The sequence below is a fragment of the Enhydra lutris genome, unplaced genomic scaffold (genome assembly GCF_002288905.1).
Source record: "Enhydra lutris kenyoni isolate GAN:26980312 unplaced genomic scaffold, ASM228890v2 scaffoldscaffold56, whole genome shotgun sequence".
NCBI classification, from domain to species: Eukaryota; Metazoa; Chordata; class Mammalia; order Carnivora; family Mustelidae; genus Enhydra; species Enhydra lutris.
This window is the reverse complement of record NW_019154140.1, coordinates 3739399-3757041: the sequence shown is the minus strand read 5'-3', so window position 1 is coordinate 3757041 and position 17643 is coordinate 3739399. Positions and strand designations below refer to the sequence as shown.

At 38.3% G+C, this 17643-nt stretch overlaps 1 protein-coding gene across 1 annotated transcript in view; it reads left to right on the top strand.

Annotated features, from left to right (window-relative positions):
- Positions 1-17643, top strand: part of LOC111157818 (neural EGFL like 2) — a 334472-nt gene that overhangs the window by 166036 nt on the left and 150793 nt on the right. The window contains exon 13 of the mRNA XM_022519484.1: positions 15164-15289. Within this exon, the coding sequence (XP_022375192.1) occupies positions 15164-15289 (126 nt within the window). The remainder of the gene's footprint in view (positions 1-15163; positions 15290-17643) is intronic.

Sequence of the window (17643 nt, the reverse complement as noted above, 5' to 3'; positions counted from 1 at the left end):
TGGTCATCCTGGGGCTTACTTGGGTCAACAAATAAAATTAAGCATACCAGTAACAAATTAACCAAAAAAAAAAAAATGGAGAGACAGAGAGGACCAAAAGCATTTCTGATGTTTTCAAATATGAATTGAACTTTTAAAGGCATCATCTATTCATCCAACCAAGTGAAAAAGTTGCCACCTAAAACAGCTTTCAGAATTAATATGCTATCCTGATAACCAGCAAGGACACTGAATCATAATAAAAAAACTCACAATAAACAAAAGTCCAGGGCCAGATGTCTTCACAGGTAAATTGTACCAAACATTTGAAGAAGAGTTAATATCTATTCTTCTCAAACTATTCCAAAGAATAGAAAAGGAAGGAAAACTTCCAAATTCATTCTGTGAGGCCAGCATTACCCGAATACCAAAAACAGATTATAGACTCCACTGAAAAAGAGAACTACAGGCCAATATCCGTGATGAACATAGATGTAAAAATTCTCAAAATACTAACAAACCAAATCCAACAATACATTAAAAAAAAAATTCACCCACAAACAAGTGTCATTTATTCCTGAGTTGCAGTTGTAGCTCAATATTTGCAAATCACTCAATGTGATACACCTCATTAATAAAAGAAAAGATAAGAAACATATTATCCTTTCAATAGATGCAGAAAAAGCAGTTGACAAGGTACAACATCCATTTGTGATCAAACCCTCAGTAAAGTAGATTTAGAGGGAATATACGTCAACATAATAATGAAGGCCATCCATGAAAACATGACTGTTTTTAGGCATTAAGGAACATCTATTTAACATGTTTGCTATGCTGAGGAGATATGTGTGTGTGTGTGTGTGTGTGTGTGTGTGTTATTTTTCATAAAAATGATTTCCTTCTCTGATTGAGAAGTTTGGTAAAAAACTTTTGGAAATCACTATCAAGTGACCCAACTAAATTTGAACTTGCATTAGCAGTTCTTCTGGGCTCATTCGTCATTTACTCTCTGTGATACTTCAGCTTTTGCTGACTCAAAAACAATTTCTATTCATTTGTAAACTTGAACATCATTAAGATATTTAAATTGGAGGACAAGGGTATTTTTTCCTTGAAGCCAGGGTCTCCTCTGATATGAAGGGAGGACTTAAATTTTTAAAATCAAACCTAATAAAGAGTGTACTTCTCTGAACTACTTCTTAGCGATAGATTCTCATGGAAAGGAAGTTGAAGAAACAATCAGGGATACCCATATACTATCCTTTTGAAACAAAGCACCATAGTTGTGTGACCTTCATGGTCAGCTGATTTTTTTTTCTACCAAAGAATGTACTACTCTACAAAATATTCGTGATTAAGTCTGTTGGAGTTCATGATCACTTTTGCATGCTATATAAAGAAGAAATTATGACTTAGTCATCAGTTACTACATCTATGTATTAAATAGGGTTAAGAACTAGTACTTTTGAAAGAGGACTTCAGTTGCCTCCATTCTGACCTCACACTTTCTAGCTGGGTACTTCCCATGTTGTCTCTTGGCTCAGGCCAAAGACCCTGAGGGCAAAGCCTCTCCTGATGGGAACCAAAATTACCCTCTCAAGCAATAAGGACTACCCTGAGCCAGCAAGATCCCTGCCTGTGATTGACCCCAAGACAATGATGGATCTGACCTTTGCTGCCCACCTGCACATATCTACCCACCTTTGTCCCTCATTTGCCTTGTATAAACCTGGAAGTGCTTTCAGTACTTCAGAGACAGTCTTTGAGTGTTAGTTCATTGTCTTCCCTGTGCTGGCCTCACTGAAATAAGTTCCTTTCTCATTTTCTCTTTTTTGAGTAGCTCTGAACATGCTCTTCAAGTCTGAAGAAGATGCTGCGTGAGGTCTCAAGAGTTTTTTAGCTTTGGGGATGGGAACTCTTTTAAAGGGACAGAAGTAGGGACATGGGGATATGGACTACCTTTGCCGGAGACTCCAAGAACATAGAAAAGACCCAGAGGATGCCCACGGGCAGGCTTGTAGGCAGTGATAGCAAGTATGTGTCTATTTATCCTGAACCCATAAAAACACTCGGAAGTATACTCAGAGGTATACACTCAGAAATATAGGGGGAATATTGAAGGAAACCCTCAAATTCATCAGCAGGCATGGAAATTTGTATCCATGGCCTGTAACATTATTACATTTCTCGTATGATTTTGAGTCTTGTTTGGCTCCCTATTCTCACTGGATTGTTTACCTTTGCATTTCTTTGTAGTATGCAAGAAACATTTGCTGCCTGCCAATGTTAAAAAGTATTTATCATTTTGTCACGCCTTTACTGCTCAATTATGTCAGTGCTGAAAGAAAATGCAAACAAATACTTATTTTATATACCCATCTTTTGCAAAAGAGTCAGTCTAGTACCTTGATGGATACTCTGCTGATTTGTAGGAGCAGCTACCTGGAATGATGTCTGAAAAATATATGTCAGAAGCGATTTTAAGATTTAGCAGACAAATGAATGTAAAATGTTTATGTGGATCAAATCCACATCTTTCCAGTTTTCACAAGTGGTGGAAGTTCTGATGTGATGGAAAGAACATTGCATACGAAGACTGGGGGTTAATTCTTACCTCTGCAATTTATTAACTGAGAATTTGTTCAAATCACTTAATATCTCTGAGCCTCATTTTCCTCATCTCTTAAATGGGCACATTTGTGTTATGAGGTTGGGAAAGCAGAGGTCAAATAAAATTAAAAGATGAAGTATGTGAAAAATGCCTTCTAGAAAAATAAGTCCTTGGTAAAAGTTTGTGATTAAACCTGTATTTATTACTACCAGTGTGTCAGTCAATTCATGCAACATGAATTTATTTTTGGAACTAAGATGTTCACTCTAAGCTTATTGAAGACTTGAGGCAAAAATACTCTGAGAGTCCATATGATCATATTATCTTATAGCTTAAGCCAATTATAATGAGGTCTTTAACTACTTCAGTAGCTAAGTTACCATGGATTATTTCCAGAACCAAATGACTTTATGCCAAATTCCTTTCTGGTCTGAATAACAATCTAACCAGTTCTTAGATATAGATATGCATAATTCATCCTCATTTTGCAAATTATATGATAAAACTTTAACAGTGAAAATTTATGTTATTTTTCTGTAGATGAATCATAGGATAAAATACTCGGTAATTATTTGCATGTACTTGTTTATTAATACTAGGAAAAAGATGTCTACTTAGAATTAAGTGATTTGTTATAGATCATTTGCAGGTACCTCATATGGAGCAGTGGTTTATTAGTATTTTTTCATTAAATGAACAACTTTTTATTAAAAAAGGATCTTTTCCCCTGGAAAACAATCCATTTGAAGTGATACGTGGGGTGTCACATGATTCACAATTTTCAAAAATTTAATTGATGAAACTTCTGCAACTCACATTAAGGTCAGGTATATCTTAGAGATTATATTATAAATACCGGCTTTATCTTGCCTCCCGCAAAAAAATCCAAGCTATGTGCTTTAGTTAAATCTGTTAAAAGTTTGGAAGTCAATTAACAAATGCTTGCTTGATATGAAACTACTAATAGCATTCCCTTTGCAATTTCTTCCTTTCTTCATGTATTCATTTTGCTTCCAAGAAGAACCAACTCCAGTATAAAATAAGATGATCACATTGCATCAAAGATATCTGAAAAAAGGCTTGCAGATAGGAGACGGAAGTTTCAGCATGGTTAATAGCAGGGAAGAGTCTAGCTAGAAAAGCGTAAGAATTGTACAAATGAAACAAATCTAACTTTGATTCAGTGGCCCTGAGATTCTGCTTGGGATCCTTTGTGAAGATGTGATGCCATGAAGAAAAATGAAATGACACAGTCAAAGCAATAAACATAGAAGTGAATGTAGTTTCATTATCAATATCATGAATGGACATAAGAGTAAGTTTTTAGGAGGTACCACTAGCTGTGGATTGCAGGAAGCATTTAGGCATAAATTAAATGAACCTGACAGAGAAATGGGATATTTGAGATATGTTATGGAGAAGGACTTGGCTTGTTTGGGCAAATGTTCCAGAGCAAGAAGAGTCTCATGTGTTTGGACATTATGGTTCTAAATTACATCTCTTACTCATTGGTATGATATAAAAATAGATCCCTGGGATTTTAATAATACATTAGAATATCTTCTTTTTTACTTTTTTATTCCATTTTAACTTTCCCCCAAGTAATTTTTCTTCGATACAAAGAATGTGCTCCCAAACAGGCTTTTACAATTTGTTCATATCCTTAAATAAGAATGTGATAGTGAAGAAATGGAACTGAATTTGTAAACCATATATGTTTGTTGGTGTGGAGTTATCGTAAAGTCATACTTCCTAATCATCATTAAACATTGATTAAAATTGTCAAATTTAACAGTTTAGTTTAGTCAGTGATTTTTGTATAAACAAGCAGTTAAAAGTTGGAGTGGTTCCATATCATTCATGAAAGCACTGATGTAATGTTCAGATTAATAACTCTGAATAGGCATCAATTTGGATATTGTAATGACTGAAATTCTTGTTTTTGGCAAAATAAATATATATTTGTTAAATTAGTTTTTAATATTTAAAAATACTAATCTGCCTTTTTGGAACGAGCGCTGTTCAACTTGATGAATTTTCAAATCCAACGTGACAAGGCAATCTTTCAAATGAGCCTGTCTGTTCCTTTATTTCAAGCAAATTGGATTCAGCCAAAATAGCTACTCACTTGCCATGAATAAGCCCAGACAAAAAGTGCAGAAGTAGAAACAGATGGAATCCCCATGCCCAAAGGTTAGGGACACACTGGGGAGGAGTTGGGACTTCATTTGGGCCTTGAAGAGTGAATCCAATTTAGATTGGCAGAAGAGTAAGGAAAGAGAAAGAGCAAGATGTATTTTGGAGTTTCTTACTGCAACAGGAGGTTTATAGCCAGAGGTGTTAGATCAGACTGCTGAAATAGGGCCCAGATTGTGGAGGAACCATGGGTTATATGAAGTGATTCTATTCAAGATTTGCAAGCTACGAAGTTACCACAAACATTCTGGAAACTTCCCAACTTCATATAGGCTCCTGGGCTGTGAAAATAGGGTAACTCTTTAAGTGCCCCCTAAGTCATAGGGTTGTGAGAATTAACATATATTATGTATGAAGATGCACCACCAGAGCCAAAGTGTTATAAAAATGTCAAGTGGTAGGGGAACCTGTGTGGTTCAGTGGGTTGAAGCCTCTGCCTTCGGCTCAGGTCATGATCCCAGGGCCCTGGGATCAAGCCCTGCATCAGACTCTCTGCTCAGCAGGGATCCTGCTTCCCCCTCTCTCTCTGCCTGCCTCTCTGCCTACTTGTGATCTCTGTCTGTCAAATAAATAAATAAGTAAATAAAATCTTTAAAAAAAAAAAAGAAATGTCAAGTGGTAGACCTGTGTGAGCATGGCTGCTGACCCTGCTGGGTGCTCTGCTGCTTGAGTAATCTTACTATGCATCCCAGCTTAGTTTCCTCTCATTTCCTACGATGACTTCACCATTCCATGCAAATTTTTTCTTCCACCCATTCTCTTATTCTCAGGAGGTAACTTCTTGACCAGCAAAGCAGAGAACAGGAACTGACTTCCTCCCCCTTCTGCTCCCCTTACATAAACCCACATGCTTCATGCCTACCCTTTCTTCCTTCTCTCCAGTCTCAGTGGAATAGATACCCTTTCTCTTGGGAGTGATGGGTCCATCTGAGGACTGAATCTTCCTGGCTTCAGAGGAAGCTTATTCCATCTCTTATCTCCTCAAACTCTGTTTTCAACTTACTTCCATTTGCTCCTTCCCATCAGCATTGAAATATGCTCACGTATCTCCCTTAACCAGATTTTGTTTTATTAACCTTCCTCCCCTTTATATCCAAATTTCTGAAAGGTGTGATTGATTTTCACTGTCTCCATCTCTTCATGTCAGAGGCTGTCCTCCATCTACAGCAGTCTAGAGTTTTCGTCCCAGGTCCCCTCCAAACTACTTTCACCAAGGTCACTGATAACTTCTAGAATGTTAAATCAGACCTCGTCCAGCCCGCATTTTGCTTGACCTCTAGACAGCAATTAATTCTATTGATCACGCCCGCCTTGAAATACTTCTTTACCTTGTCCTCATGACACTGCATTGTATCGATCAGGGATCAGAGCTGCAAACAACAGAACCCTCTCTGGCAGTTAAAGCAGAAAAGGAATACACTGAAGAATGTCAGGTGGCTCACAATAAATGTGTGAGGACAGGTTTAAATGATGTTCAGCCAGGACCACACAAGTCACACGTGGGTACAGATTCCACAACCTCTCAGTGTCAACACTACAACTCACACAAATATTGCCTACTGTTCACTGATGACACCTGGGACCGGACTCCAGAACCTGTGCCGCGGCTACTGTCCTAAGCACTGAACACCCTCTCCAACCAGCTTGCTAGATTTCACAACCTTGCTTCGTTCTCTTCCGAATTGAAGTTTTGCATAAGTGCCCACAATGGGTGGTCCTAGGTTACAAGTCTATAGACTGGCTGCCAAGTATGCGGAAATCTGAGTTGTGACTTCCGTCTTGGGGAGATGAGGATTACCTCAAATACAGAAGGTGTGTTGAAAAGTGATTGCGGACCACTGTCTCAACGTTCATCTCCCTCCAAAACTCTTCTAGTTTTGCCACTACCTCTCTGAGCAATCTTCCAGTCTCCCTGCTTTACTTGTCCCTTAAATGTTGAAGTTCCTCATGCCTCCATCTTATTTTTTTCCTCCTCATTCTGCACATTCTCCCTGGGTGATGTTGTCTGATACCATGGCTTTAATTACCTTCTCTGTGCTTGAAGCTCCAAGATCTTGACCTTGACTTCCAGTCTTATCTTCTCTCCTGATATCTTTCTGTCTATATATATACGTCTAGAGTGTGTGTATGTGTGCGTTTGTATATCACCACACTTTCTCCATGTGCAACTAGAATATAATATACTGTCTCAGACACAGGAACCCAAGCTACAAGTGAGCTTATTCCTAGCTTCCAATTAGCTCTTCTCAAATCCATCCTCTGCCTTGCAGTTAAAAAGATCTTGCTTAGCAACTTAATGTCATTTCATTCACTTGTACCCTTTAGAGGAGAAACATCCCCTTCACCATACCCCCCAAACACACACACGTACATTTGCCTATATGGGCAGACGGTGTCTCTGGAAGGTTGCACAGGAAACTGGTAAAAGTGTTTAGGAGGTTAGGAGTGGAACAGTTGAGTTGCCATGATTGGACTTACTTTAATTTTACACTCTGTTTTATCTTTTAAAGTTTATACTCTTTGCACATATGATATCTTAAAAAATTGATTTAAAAAACTTCAGTAGATTCCCATCGATCATCGGATAAGGTCAAATCCTTCTGTTTGTCTTACAAGATCTACACACAAAATAGCTCCTGCTTACTTCATTAGCCACATTTAATGTTTTGCTGTTCTTTGAATATACAGAATTTTCTCACTTTCCAGCATAGTTCTCTTTTTGAAATGCTCTCGTTTTTCCCATCTCACTTGGCTAACTCTGCTTCTCCTTTAGTCCTTTGCTTAGATGTCACATCCTCTTGAAAGTCTTGCCTTGCCTTTAAGATTTGGAGTGCTCACATTTTGTTCCAGGTGCACTATCCTTCTCAAATTCCCACAGCATTTTAAAAAATTATTACTTGTCTTTGAGAAGGACCATTGCTCTGCAAAGACAGAAACCACATCCGTTTTCTTCAAGGCCATGCCATTGGTGTTGCCGTTAATACCTTGGGAAATAGTTAGAATTCAGTAAATATTACTTATGTAGATAAACTACTCATGCTTTGTTTCCTTAGCCCCTTAGTGTTCCAGGTGATCTCACCTTTTCCCACAGGTATAATTTCATGATCCACTCTCAGCCCTGTCTCAAATTTTCCTACTGCATGTCTCCATGTATATCTGTTTTAAATGCAGGAATCCTAAAACTAGGAATAATGTATCCTATTAAAAGTAGCAAGAACAATGATATAATGCTAAAGTTTTTACTCTTGAGGAATGTACTGTACAATTTACAATGAATGAGTTTAAAAAGGTGGATGAAGAAAATGTATGGCTTTTATTTTAAGGTATCAAAAAATTATGTTTTTCAGGGGTGCCTGAGTGGCTCAGTGGGTTGGAGCCTCTGCCTTCGGCTCAGGTCATGATCCCAGCCTGGGATCGAGCCCCGCATCGGGCTCTCTGCTCAGCGGGGAGCCTGCTTCCTCCTCTCTCTCTCTGCCTGCCTCTCTACTTGTGATCTCTGTCTGTCAAATAAATAAATAAAATCTTTAAAAAAAAATTATGTTTTTCAGTAGTGCGTGATATAGTTTTTAATACATAAAAATTAATATTTGGTAAACAAACTTGCTAATGCCACTGACTTCAAAATAGGATTGCTTGCAATTCCTTTTAATGTTAGCCTATTTGTAAATGACATTTTAATTTATTCTTTACTGATTTTTACTGAGCAGCCTACTTATACTTGCAAATTTTTTTTTTATTTTCAAAAATACTCTTATCTTCCCAAATGTTATTCTCAAATCTCTTTCCAGAATTATATTTCTCAGAACTTAGGCTTTTTCCTGGTTTATGAATTAAGTCATTGATCTCTTTGCCAACTTTGCCAAGCCAGTTTTTCACAGCTGGTGGGCCAAGACTTAGCAATTCTAACCCATACCAATGCGTGTTCATCTTCAGTATGTAGAGTCCTTGCTGTTGACTGCATGACTTCAGGATTTTATTGGCTGAGCAATAAAGCATTAGTGTTCATTAACATGCTAATATAATCCTTTTACAGGATTATAATTGAGATAAAATGCTGAAGCCTTAGAAATATACTATTTTTTTAAAAATGGCATCAGTGACATACAAAGCATAAAATGGGGGGGGGGAACGGGGGGATCGCCAGTTTGTGTGGCAGAAGCCCGCAGGAGAGGGGGACATCCTACCAGAGTGCCCACTGCCTCCAAGGATCATCTCCGAGGAGATGACTCTATAGGTCAAAAGCAACATTAATGTAGGATCTGGGGTCTGGAAACAGTGTTGTCATTCTGATTTCCACTCATTAACTGTATAAACTTGTGCTGGAGGGATCTTCGAAAAACCCAGATCTGATCCAAGGAACCCTCTCCTAAAACCTTTCCCAATTCATATAGAATTAAGTTCAGATTTTTTAATGTGGCTCATGAAAGTTTCACAGTCTGATTCCTGCCACCTTCTTAATTTGTCTTTGGCATTTCTGTGCCTCCCATGTCTTTAATTGTAAATGACTGCAGTTAGGTTAGATGATTTTTGTAGTTCCTTTCAGGTCTAGAAATCTGTGACTCTGAATAATTACAAAGTCAGCCACAGCTTTCAGATAGGATAAAAGGGAATTTATAAATTTATAAGTTCCTGTTTCTAAAATAGATCAGCTTGAATTATCTTGGGGCAAGAGAGGTTGTTCGAGTATAAGAAACACAGTTTACTTATTATGCTTTTTAAGTTTGTTGGAGTACGACCGCGTATCCTACAAAATCCTGGAGAATCAGATTCTCCCCTGCAACCATACAAATTGTGGTCTCTTTGTTAGAATTGTAAAATATGAGGGCTGGTAATGACGTGGAAACCTCTAGCCTTTGTTTTCATAGATGATGAAATTAATGTCCAGAGAGATGAAACGCCTTTCAGGCTTATCATAGGACCAAAGACTAGAATCCCGCCTTCTTTATTCCCACTGCAGTGTTCTTCCCCCTGCAAGACTGTATTTTACCACAGAGGTTTATGTTCACTGTTTTTACAAAAACCTCATGTCGAAGTAAATGCCTGGGCAAGGTACTAGGAAGACAAAGGATTCGCTCTGCCAAGTGGAGCTCCAGGTCAGGCCAGTGTGAATTAGGATACTTACCCTTTCTCCTTCTCGATGAAAAGCCATGGAAGGATTCATGGATTCGTCCAGCAGATTTTTAGGGAGAGCCAGCCATTCTCCTAGAACAAGGTCCCTACCCTCCTGAATCTTACATTCCGCTAGAAAGAGACAGCAGACATACCAACAAACAACTTAATAGGATATTTTCAGACACTGAAAAGTAATGTGGAGAAACTGGGGCTAGGGAGGTTAGTTTAATTTAACGAACTTCTCCTCACCTTGACTGCACCTTCTCATCAGCTCCACAATTGCTCCATTCCACCAACTCTCATGAGATTTATTTTTCTAAGCCACTTCCCCTCCTCACCTCCTTCCAAATGCTTTCCTGTTTCCATATCACAGCAAGGAAGATACCTTTCTAGTGTTTGTTGGAGATTTAAGTGCATTCCCGTTGTGTCTCCTCTCCCATAGCTGTATTTCTGTTTTATTTCCTGCATGAACTCCAGCCAAATAGAATATTCATTGTTCCTCAGTGTTTCATGTCTTTGCCGCCTACACTGCCTACACTAGACTCCAATGTCTACAGTCCTCTCTCTCATCTTTGAGCATCTCTGTTTGACAGGAAACTGTTTTGTGGCAGCCCCCTCCTTCTCTGTGTAAGTCTGCCCCTTTAAATCTATTTCTTTAAAATCTACCTCATGCCCAGCCACACCAACCAGTAAACTGTCCTTCGTTGTCCCTGCTCTTAGTCACCAGCTTTCCTCTGAATATCGGTCCTGGTAGTGAGTATATTCTTCTCTTCCCTTCCCTTCCCTTCCCTTCCCGTCTTTTCTCTTCCCTTCCCTTTCCTTCTTTTCTTTTCCATCCTGTTCTTTTCTGACACTTGGTATATAGGACCTTATGCTGTTATTCCTGTTGTGTCCTGGCTTCTTAATTTCATTATCAGCTCCTAAAGTTGGGAGAGGGAAGACTTATAAAATTATTTATTATCACCAAGTATAAATTCCCAAATTTGTTCTGCATTGATAAGCTCTGAACAGAAAGGGCACTGTGTCAAAGAAGTTGGTTGCTCCCAATTTAATGCACATTGTTTACGTTTCCCTTATTATATAGTGTGTATCACTTCCTAGCATTATTGTCTAAGTGTTATTTCTTCAGCTGGAATTTATCTTTGTTGCCTAATGCAGCGCTCAGACGTGTTGTGTTGGCATTATATGCTTGTTGAATTATGAGTGAACATTTTAAAAACATGACTAGATATTTCAGAGCCTGTAATTTCCTCCTTACATGGTGAAAGTTTTAAGGAGGGAGATGGAAGAAGAATAGTAACGTAATGGTTCTGAAAACAGTACCCGACAGTACCTGTTTTCAAGGAACCGTGAGCCTCTCTTAGAGAAATTATTCCCTAGAGTGCAGGCTTAACGCATAGAAGGAAGGCTCCTGTGTGTCTGGTAATGATAGTATTTAGAAGGATTGTAAGTCCTTTGAAGGCCAGACCTATGCTTTAACTGTGTTTGTACTGAATTTTGGACGGATTGTTAAAAGCCACGTGGCTGAGCAGTGTGCCCTCCGCATGAATCTCTACAGCATGTCCAAAAGCTGTGCTTGAATGCTTTGTCTTGGCAAGAGCTAGCTTCTCTCTGCCTGGTAGAAAGTGCTATGGCAGCAAATGCCATCCCTGGTACTCTCCACCTAGGACTGTGGTTCTTCGGCTCAGGGTTATCAATACAACTGAAACCCCAGTAAAGGAACTTGGGCATTGAAGATTCAGTAAACATGTTGAGAATTGAACTGAATTGTGAGAATTTGACATTAAGTTTTCGAATTGGGATTTCAAACAAAAATACACCCTGGACTAAGTTTGAACATGATTTTCTGCCAGATCATTTTTCAGTCGTGCCATTTGGGGCCTATGATTATCTGCACGTACAAGTAGAAATGACATTTATGTAGCTTTGTGGTTTTAAAGGAGGCTCTTTGGGGACTTCCTTTTCTGAAAATGGGGCATGAGAAATTTAAAAAGGCAACTGACAACCGGGTATAGAGTGTTGCATTTATATTTTTTGTATTTTTACTCCTCCTCCCCCCCCAATACTGTTCCTGATACTTCATATCTCTGGGTCATGAATCCAGTTATTTCTTTGTGATCCAAACCATTCAAGTTCCTAAAGGCTTCACACTAAATAGATTTCCTTGTTTTGCTTTATGACTCTACATTGTGTTTTCTCTGACCTTACGCTAGCTTCAAGGGTAAAATCTACAAAAGAAAATGGGACTGGCCAGTGTCTCCCAACAGTGTGAGATGTAGCCCCACCACACGACTATTAGAGACAGTATTTAGGCTCATGTACCCTTTCACAAGACAGCCCTATTTATCTTATAAACCAAACTATCTGATAACTTTGGCTATAAATAGGGTCCATTAACAGAAATCACCCTATCTCTTCTCATAGGACTTTAGTACTCTCAAAGTTCTCATTCTTTATGCTTCATGTGCTTATGAGTTGGGTTTGCCAGGTTTGGTGGCCACTCTACAGAGGTGGGCTTCTGCCTCTAGCATACTGTTTGGAAAGAGGGACAGTGTCTTCTGTAACTAGTGCTTGCACTAGTTGGGACTCAGTCCTGCCCAAGGCACTGAAGCTACATCCCTGATTCTCCAGGACTATGGTCTCCCACTAGGAACTAGTCTTGTTTTGAGGAGAGGCCACACACAGTGTACTCAGTAACTCTCCCCTCTGATAACCAAGGTGTCTTCACTGAGTTGGGTTCATTATTCTTGGCTCTTTCTTCCTCAAAGGTAAATTCTTCATACCATTGCACATGTGAACTTCTTCATGGCCATCCCTCCAGTTCACAAGCTTAAAGCCCAGGGGACTCCTGCAGTGGCTTTCAGTAACTTTCACTTCTCTGCAGCACTCTCTCAGAAGATCAGGGTTAAAGACCATTGATCCCGCTGAGCACATTAATTATCCTATATGATTCCTATTATTATCTTAAGACCCTGGAAGTAAATGAGTTTTCATCATATTCCCCCAGGGTGCCTCTAGTTTGATTTTTAGGCTGTAATTGAATGTGATACTTTCCTTGCAGACCAGTGCAAACATTTAGAAGTAGCATGATATCATGAGAAGTATATTATACTAGGAGTCAGATAATCTGAGATCTATTCTTAGCTCTTCCTTAAACCAGCCTTGAAGCATTTATTCATTCATTCTGCAGCATTTATTGACCCCGTAATATCCTAGACACCCTATGAGGTATTGTGAATACAAAAATGGCTTACAAACTTAGGGATTCTTAACACTGCTTATGCATTAGGCCAGGGGTCATCCCACTGTGGCCTCCAGGCCAAATCTGATTCAAGTTCTGTTTTTGTAAATAAAATTTTATTGAAATAACGCCAGGCTCATTTATTTACATTTGCCTACAGTTGCTTTCATGCTAGAACATCAGAGCTAAAGTTGCAACAGAGATCCTATAAGCCCCAAAGCCTAAAATATTTACTATCTAGTTCTTTATTGAAATATTTTGCTGATCCCTGCATTAGACTCATCATGGAGAAGATTTTAAAAAGAAATTGTTTAAAAAAAAATTATTGCCTGTGTTCCACTACAGATAGTTAAATCAGATTTGGAATGGGGATTTGGGAGTTGGAGCAAGACCCAATGTTGTTAAAAAGCATCCCAGATGAATATGATGTGCAGCTAGAGTTAAGAGACATGAACAGATGATCTCTACCCTGCAGGAGTATATAAGGCTTCTTGGAGAGAAGAAGCCTGCAAAAGTTAATAAAGGTACAGTGGGTGAATCTGCGGTGGAAACACCAAGTTCCAAGAGAGTACTGCATAGAGAGCATTTTACTTCATTGGGGAAGTTCTCACAGAGAGTTGTTTAAACAGATTCTTGAAGGATAATCCACTGGTGGGCAAGATCCAATAAGGCTGGTGATAGCGAAAGAGGGAATAGAGAGGACGTCACTTACAGAGGCAGGCAGATATGAGAGAGCATGGTCCGTCTGAGAACTGATCAGAGGCTACGTGTGGCCAGAACTCAGGGAGGAAGGGGTGCGGTCATAGGCTGTAAAGCCAAAAAAGTCAGGGCCAAGCCCAGGAAGAGTTTTGTATGCTAAGAGGTTTGTAATTTATCGCGTTACCTTTCATTTAGAAGTTGAATAGAAAATCAAGTCTCGTTCGCCTTCCATTTTTTTCATCTGTAGAATGAGTAGTTAGCTTAATTGATTGCCAAGGTCCCTTCAGCTCTAAACTATAATTTTCTGAGATTCTATCAATTAATTCTTGTGATACTCTCAGGACTGGGAATGTAGTTGAGGTTATCGAAAGAGCATGACTTCTGTAGTGGTGGATCACCTGACCGTCTCCTAAAATCGATCCATTTCTCTTAATAGTACAAACGAGAGCATTGCTACTTTGTGGATTCACCACAAGGATTTGAGAACACAGACATCTGGAGGAGAAATACCATGCCTGGCCAGTGCATTAAGGCCTTTCATAAAGAGTATTTCACAGTGACAAAATATTTGTAAAATAGTTTATGTTCCATGCATGGAGGTGCTATATAATGGGGACAGTCTATTGTAAAAATTCACCTTCTTCCCACTTAGTAGTAGTACCTGTTACGGCTTACCATGTGTAAGTCTTTACACTCAAAACTTGGTGTGTATGGATTGCCATGGAAGTTCAATATGCCAACTTATTACTATTTTACAGTTTCTCATTTATATCAGGTCTCTACATTGTAATTTCGTCTCTGTTCAGACACATCCTGGTTCAGACACTAGTATCTCTAATAAACTACATGTTATTGGTTTCATGTCTTTAACTGAAGTTATTCAAGTTCTGGCATATGTGACTATTTTATTTATCTCTTAGGATCTCCTCAAGTATACAGCAGAATAGCCAGTGAATCAAGAAACAATATATGATAGACTCAGAGTTTGAAGATTTTAAGACTCAAGGTAGCCAGATTGGTAACGCCCTGATCCATTTTATCAAACACAGGTAGATGAATGCACTGAAAATTTCTAAATATATTTAGAATGTTGCAAGTTGAAATATACAGACATCTTTGAAATTCCAGCAAGAGCTGTTGGAGAAAAAATATTTATGGTTTCTGTCATTTGGACATCAAACATTCCTATTAAAGGAGAGGTTTGAATACTTTAAAAAAATGCTTTTCAGTTGGAAACTATTGCCCTGTCTCCACCAAAGAAAATTGTAGAGAAACTCTAGAATATTGGCCACTGTTGACCTCTTTGCCCTCCTCTATCTTCACAGACATTGATGAGTGTGCTGAAGGACGCCACTACTGCCGTGAGAATACGATGTGCGTTAACACCCCGGGTTCTTTCATGTGCATCTGCAAAACTGGATACATCAGAATTGATGATTATTCATGTACAGGTAAACAGTGACTGTTTGTTTATGAAATAAAATATTCCTATGCCTTAAATATACTTTTAGAAGTTCCTTTTAACTCTAATTTTTTGGGCAAGTATGCCATAAGTACTCCCTTAGAATAAAACAAGTCACAAGGAAAAGCCTATCTCCTTGATTTGATAGTTAATTCTGAATTTGTTCTAAGGAAGGGAATACCTGCTTGCTCTGGGTAAGTTTTAGACTCCCTGTTAGGAGAGTAAAGAAAAACTAGAGAACCAAATTCATATTATGCTAATTGTATACTCAAACAGTATTTATACTCAAAACTTATGTGAATTCTAGGCAAATGGAAGAAACAACCCTTAAATAATATTTTCTTTATATGGCAGGAGATTTTTGCATAGAGGAAGAATAACATAAATAATGTGATGTTTTCAGAAATAGATTCTTGGAGTGCTAGGAAATGGGAATATTAAAGAGAATTGAGCTCCTTCATGCCTCTGGGAAATGCAGCTGAATACATCAAAGAAGTTTTGGTTATGTTTGTTTTATGAACTATCACTCTCCTCAGTACCATCCGGAGTCCAGATATCTTGAGCGTCAGTAATGTCTAAAGTTGGTCCTGGGATAAGACAACCTATTCTCTTCATATTCTTTGAGTTCCTACCTGTAGAATATAAAAGAAAATAGTGCTAGATGAGTAGCTTGAAGACTATAGGGTTTGAGGAAATGTGGGTGTGAAATAAGACATTTCTTTGGATTTCCTTTTTTTTTTTTTTAATAGAAGAATCTTAAAAATAAATAAATTTTAGAAAAACATGTGGAATCATAAAACCAGAGAGCACTTAAAAATATTATTCTTGTCGCTTTCTACTCTACCTCCAACTTTATAATTTTATCAGGTAGATGTACAAATAATACTTAGAGGTTTTCAGGGAAAAAGACTCTATAACACTCCAGTAAAAATATGACTCTATAATAAAAGTGTCACCTTATGCCTTTATATTAGAGAGCATTCTTCTAAGTTTCCATTACAGCGAGCATAGTGTGTACTACTTGATATCTTGTTTATCAGTTAAAGCAAAGAACAGGTCCTTCCTCTAAATTCAAATATAGTATTTATATAAAAACAAAATGTTGGGCATAAAGAATAATGAGAAGTGAGTGACCTTCCAATCTGTGAGAATAACCCAAGATGTATTCAATATAGAGTTGCCAGTGGATTTACAAGTTGTTGCTTTTTTCGTCAGTTTATTCTAAACGTTTTCACATTATGGGACCAATTATGCACTTTTTCTTTAGACAAAACTTAATCACACTGAGGGGCAGAGTTCCTTGAAGGAGGTCTGCAGAGATATTTTTCCAACAAAAAAAAAGAACATAAATGACAAATCGCAATAAATACATGCAGTATAAAATACAGTTTGCTCTATTACTGGTAATATCGATAATTCTGAGCGCCAATTTTGTTAACAACAACAACAAAAATCTTAGCAAAACCAGTGCGTCCCAGAGTGACATTTCAAGATGTGCTCATTAAAAAGAGTTCTAGTAGTTTTCAAGGAGGTCTGCTGATTCCTTGGCATGAAAGCCTTAAAAAACTTTGTGCATTTTTTACTTCCTAGTGATTCTTTTTGTTTTTCTTACATTCTTAAAGTGTTTGAGCTTATAAGTAAGAATACATGACACATAATTGGGCCCACTGTGAATGAGGAGTGTTTCTTTCAGGCAGGGTATTTTCAAGTGCTTCATTTCCATGCCAAGCCTACCTGTTGGCTGTAAATCCAAGAAATACCTGAGCCATCATCCCTCACAGAGAAGCCTCTGCTTTGGCTTTACCTCTCCCAGTGTATTTTCCTTCCAAATAAAATCCCGCAAATGACTATTTCTTTCTGATTACTTAGGGAGAATTTTCCATTAAGATTCCAAAGTATCTAATGATAAAAATGAAGTATCCCTTTATAGGAATGCCAATGAAGGCCAAGATCATTTTAAGAAAAGCTGTTCAGACCATGATTTTTGTGCCTAAAGAACCAGAGCCAAGAATTTCAAGATCTAGCAGGTGATGGAATGTATTTCCTTAAGGATGCACCAGCATTTCCAGCTAGCACCAATATTTCTATGCTTCCACTTAAAGGATTTCTTGCCCTTACATTTTCGGTATCCTGTGGGAAGGTCTACAGATTTGAGAATTTACATCCATATGTGAAAGTTGGATTTCCTAGGAAATAGGAGTGGATCTTATTTTGTAGTCCAAAGGCGATCTTTGACAAAACTTTTTATCTTAGACCATCCAAGGTCAGCATGTATTCAGGGTCCCTATAAGAGGAAATGAGTGCTTAAACTCTCCCTCTTTTGAGTCTCTCGCTGCACACTTT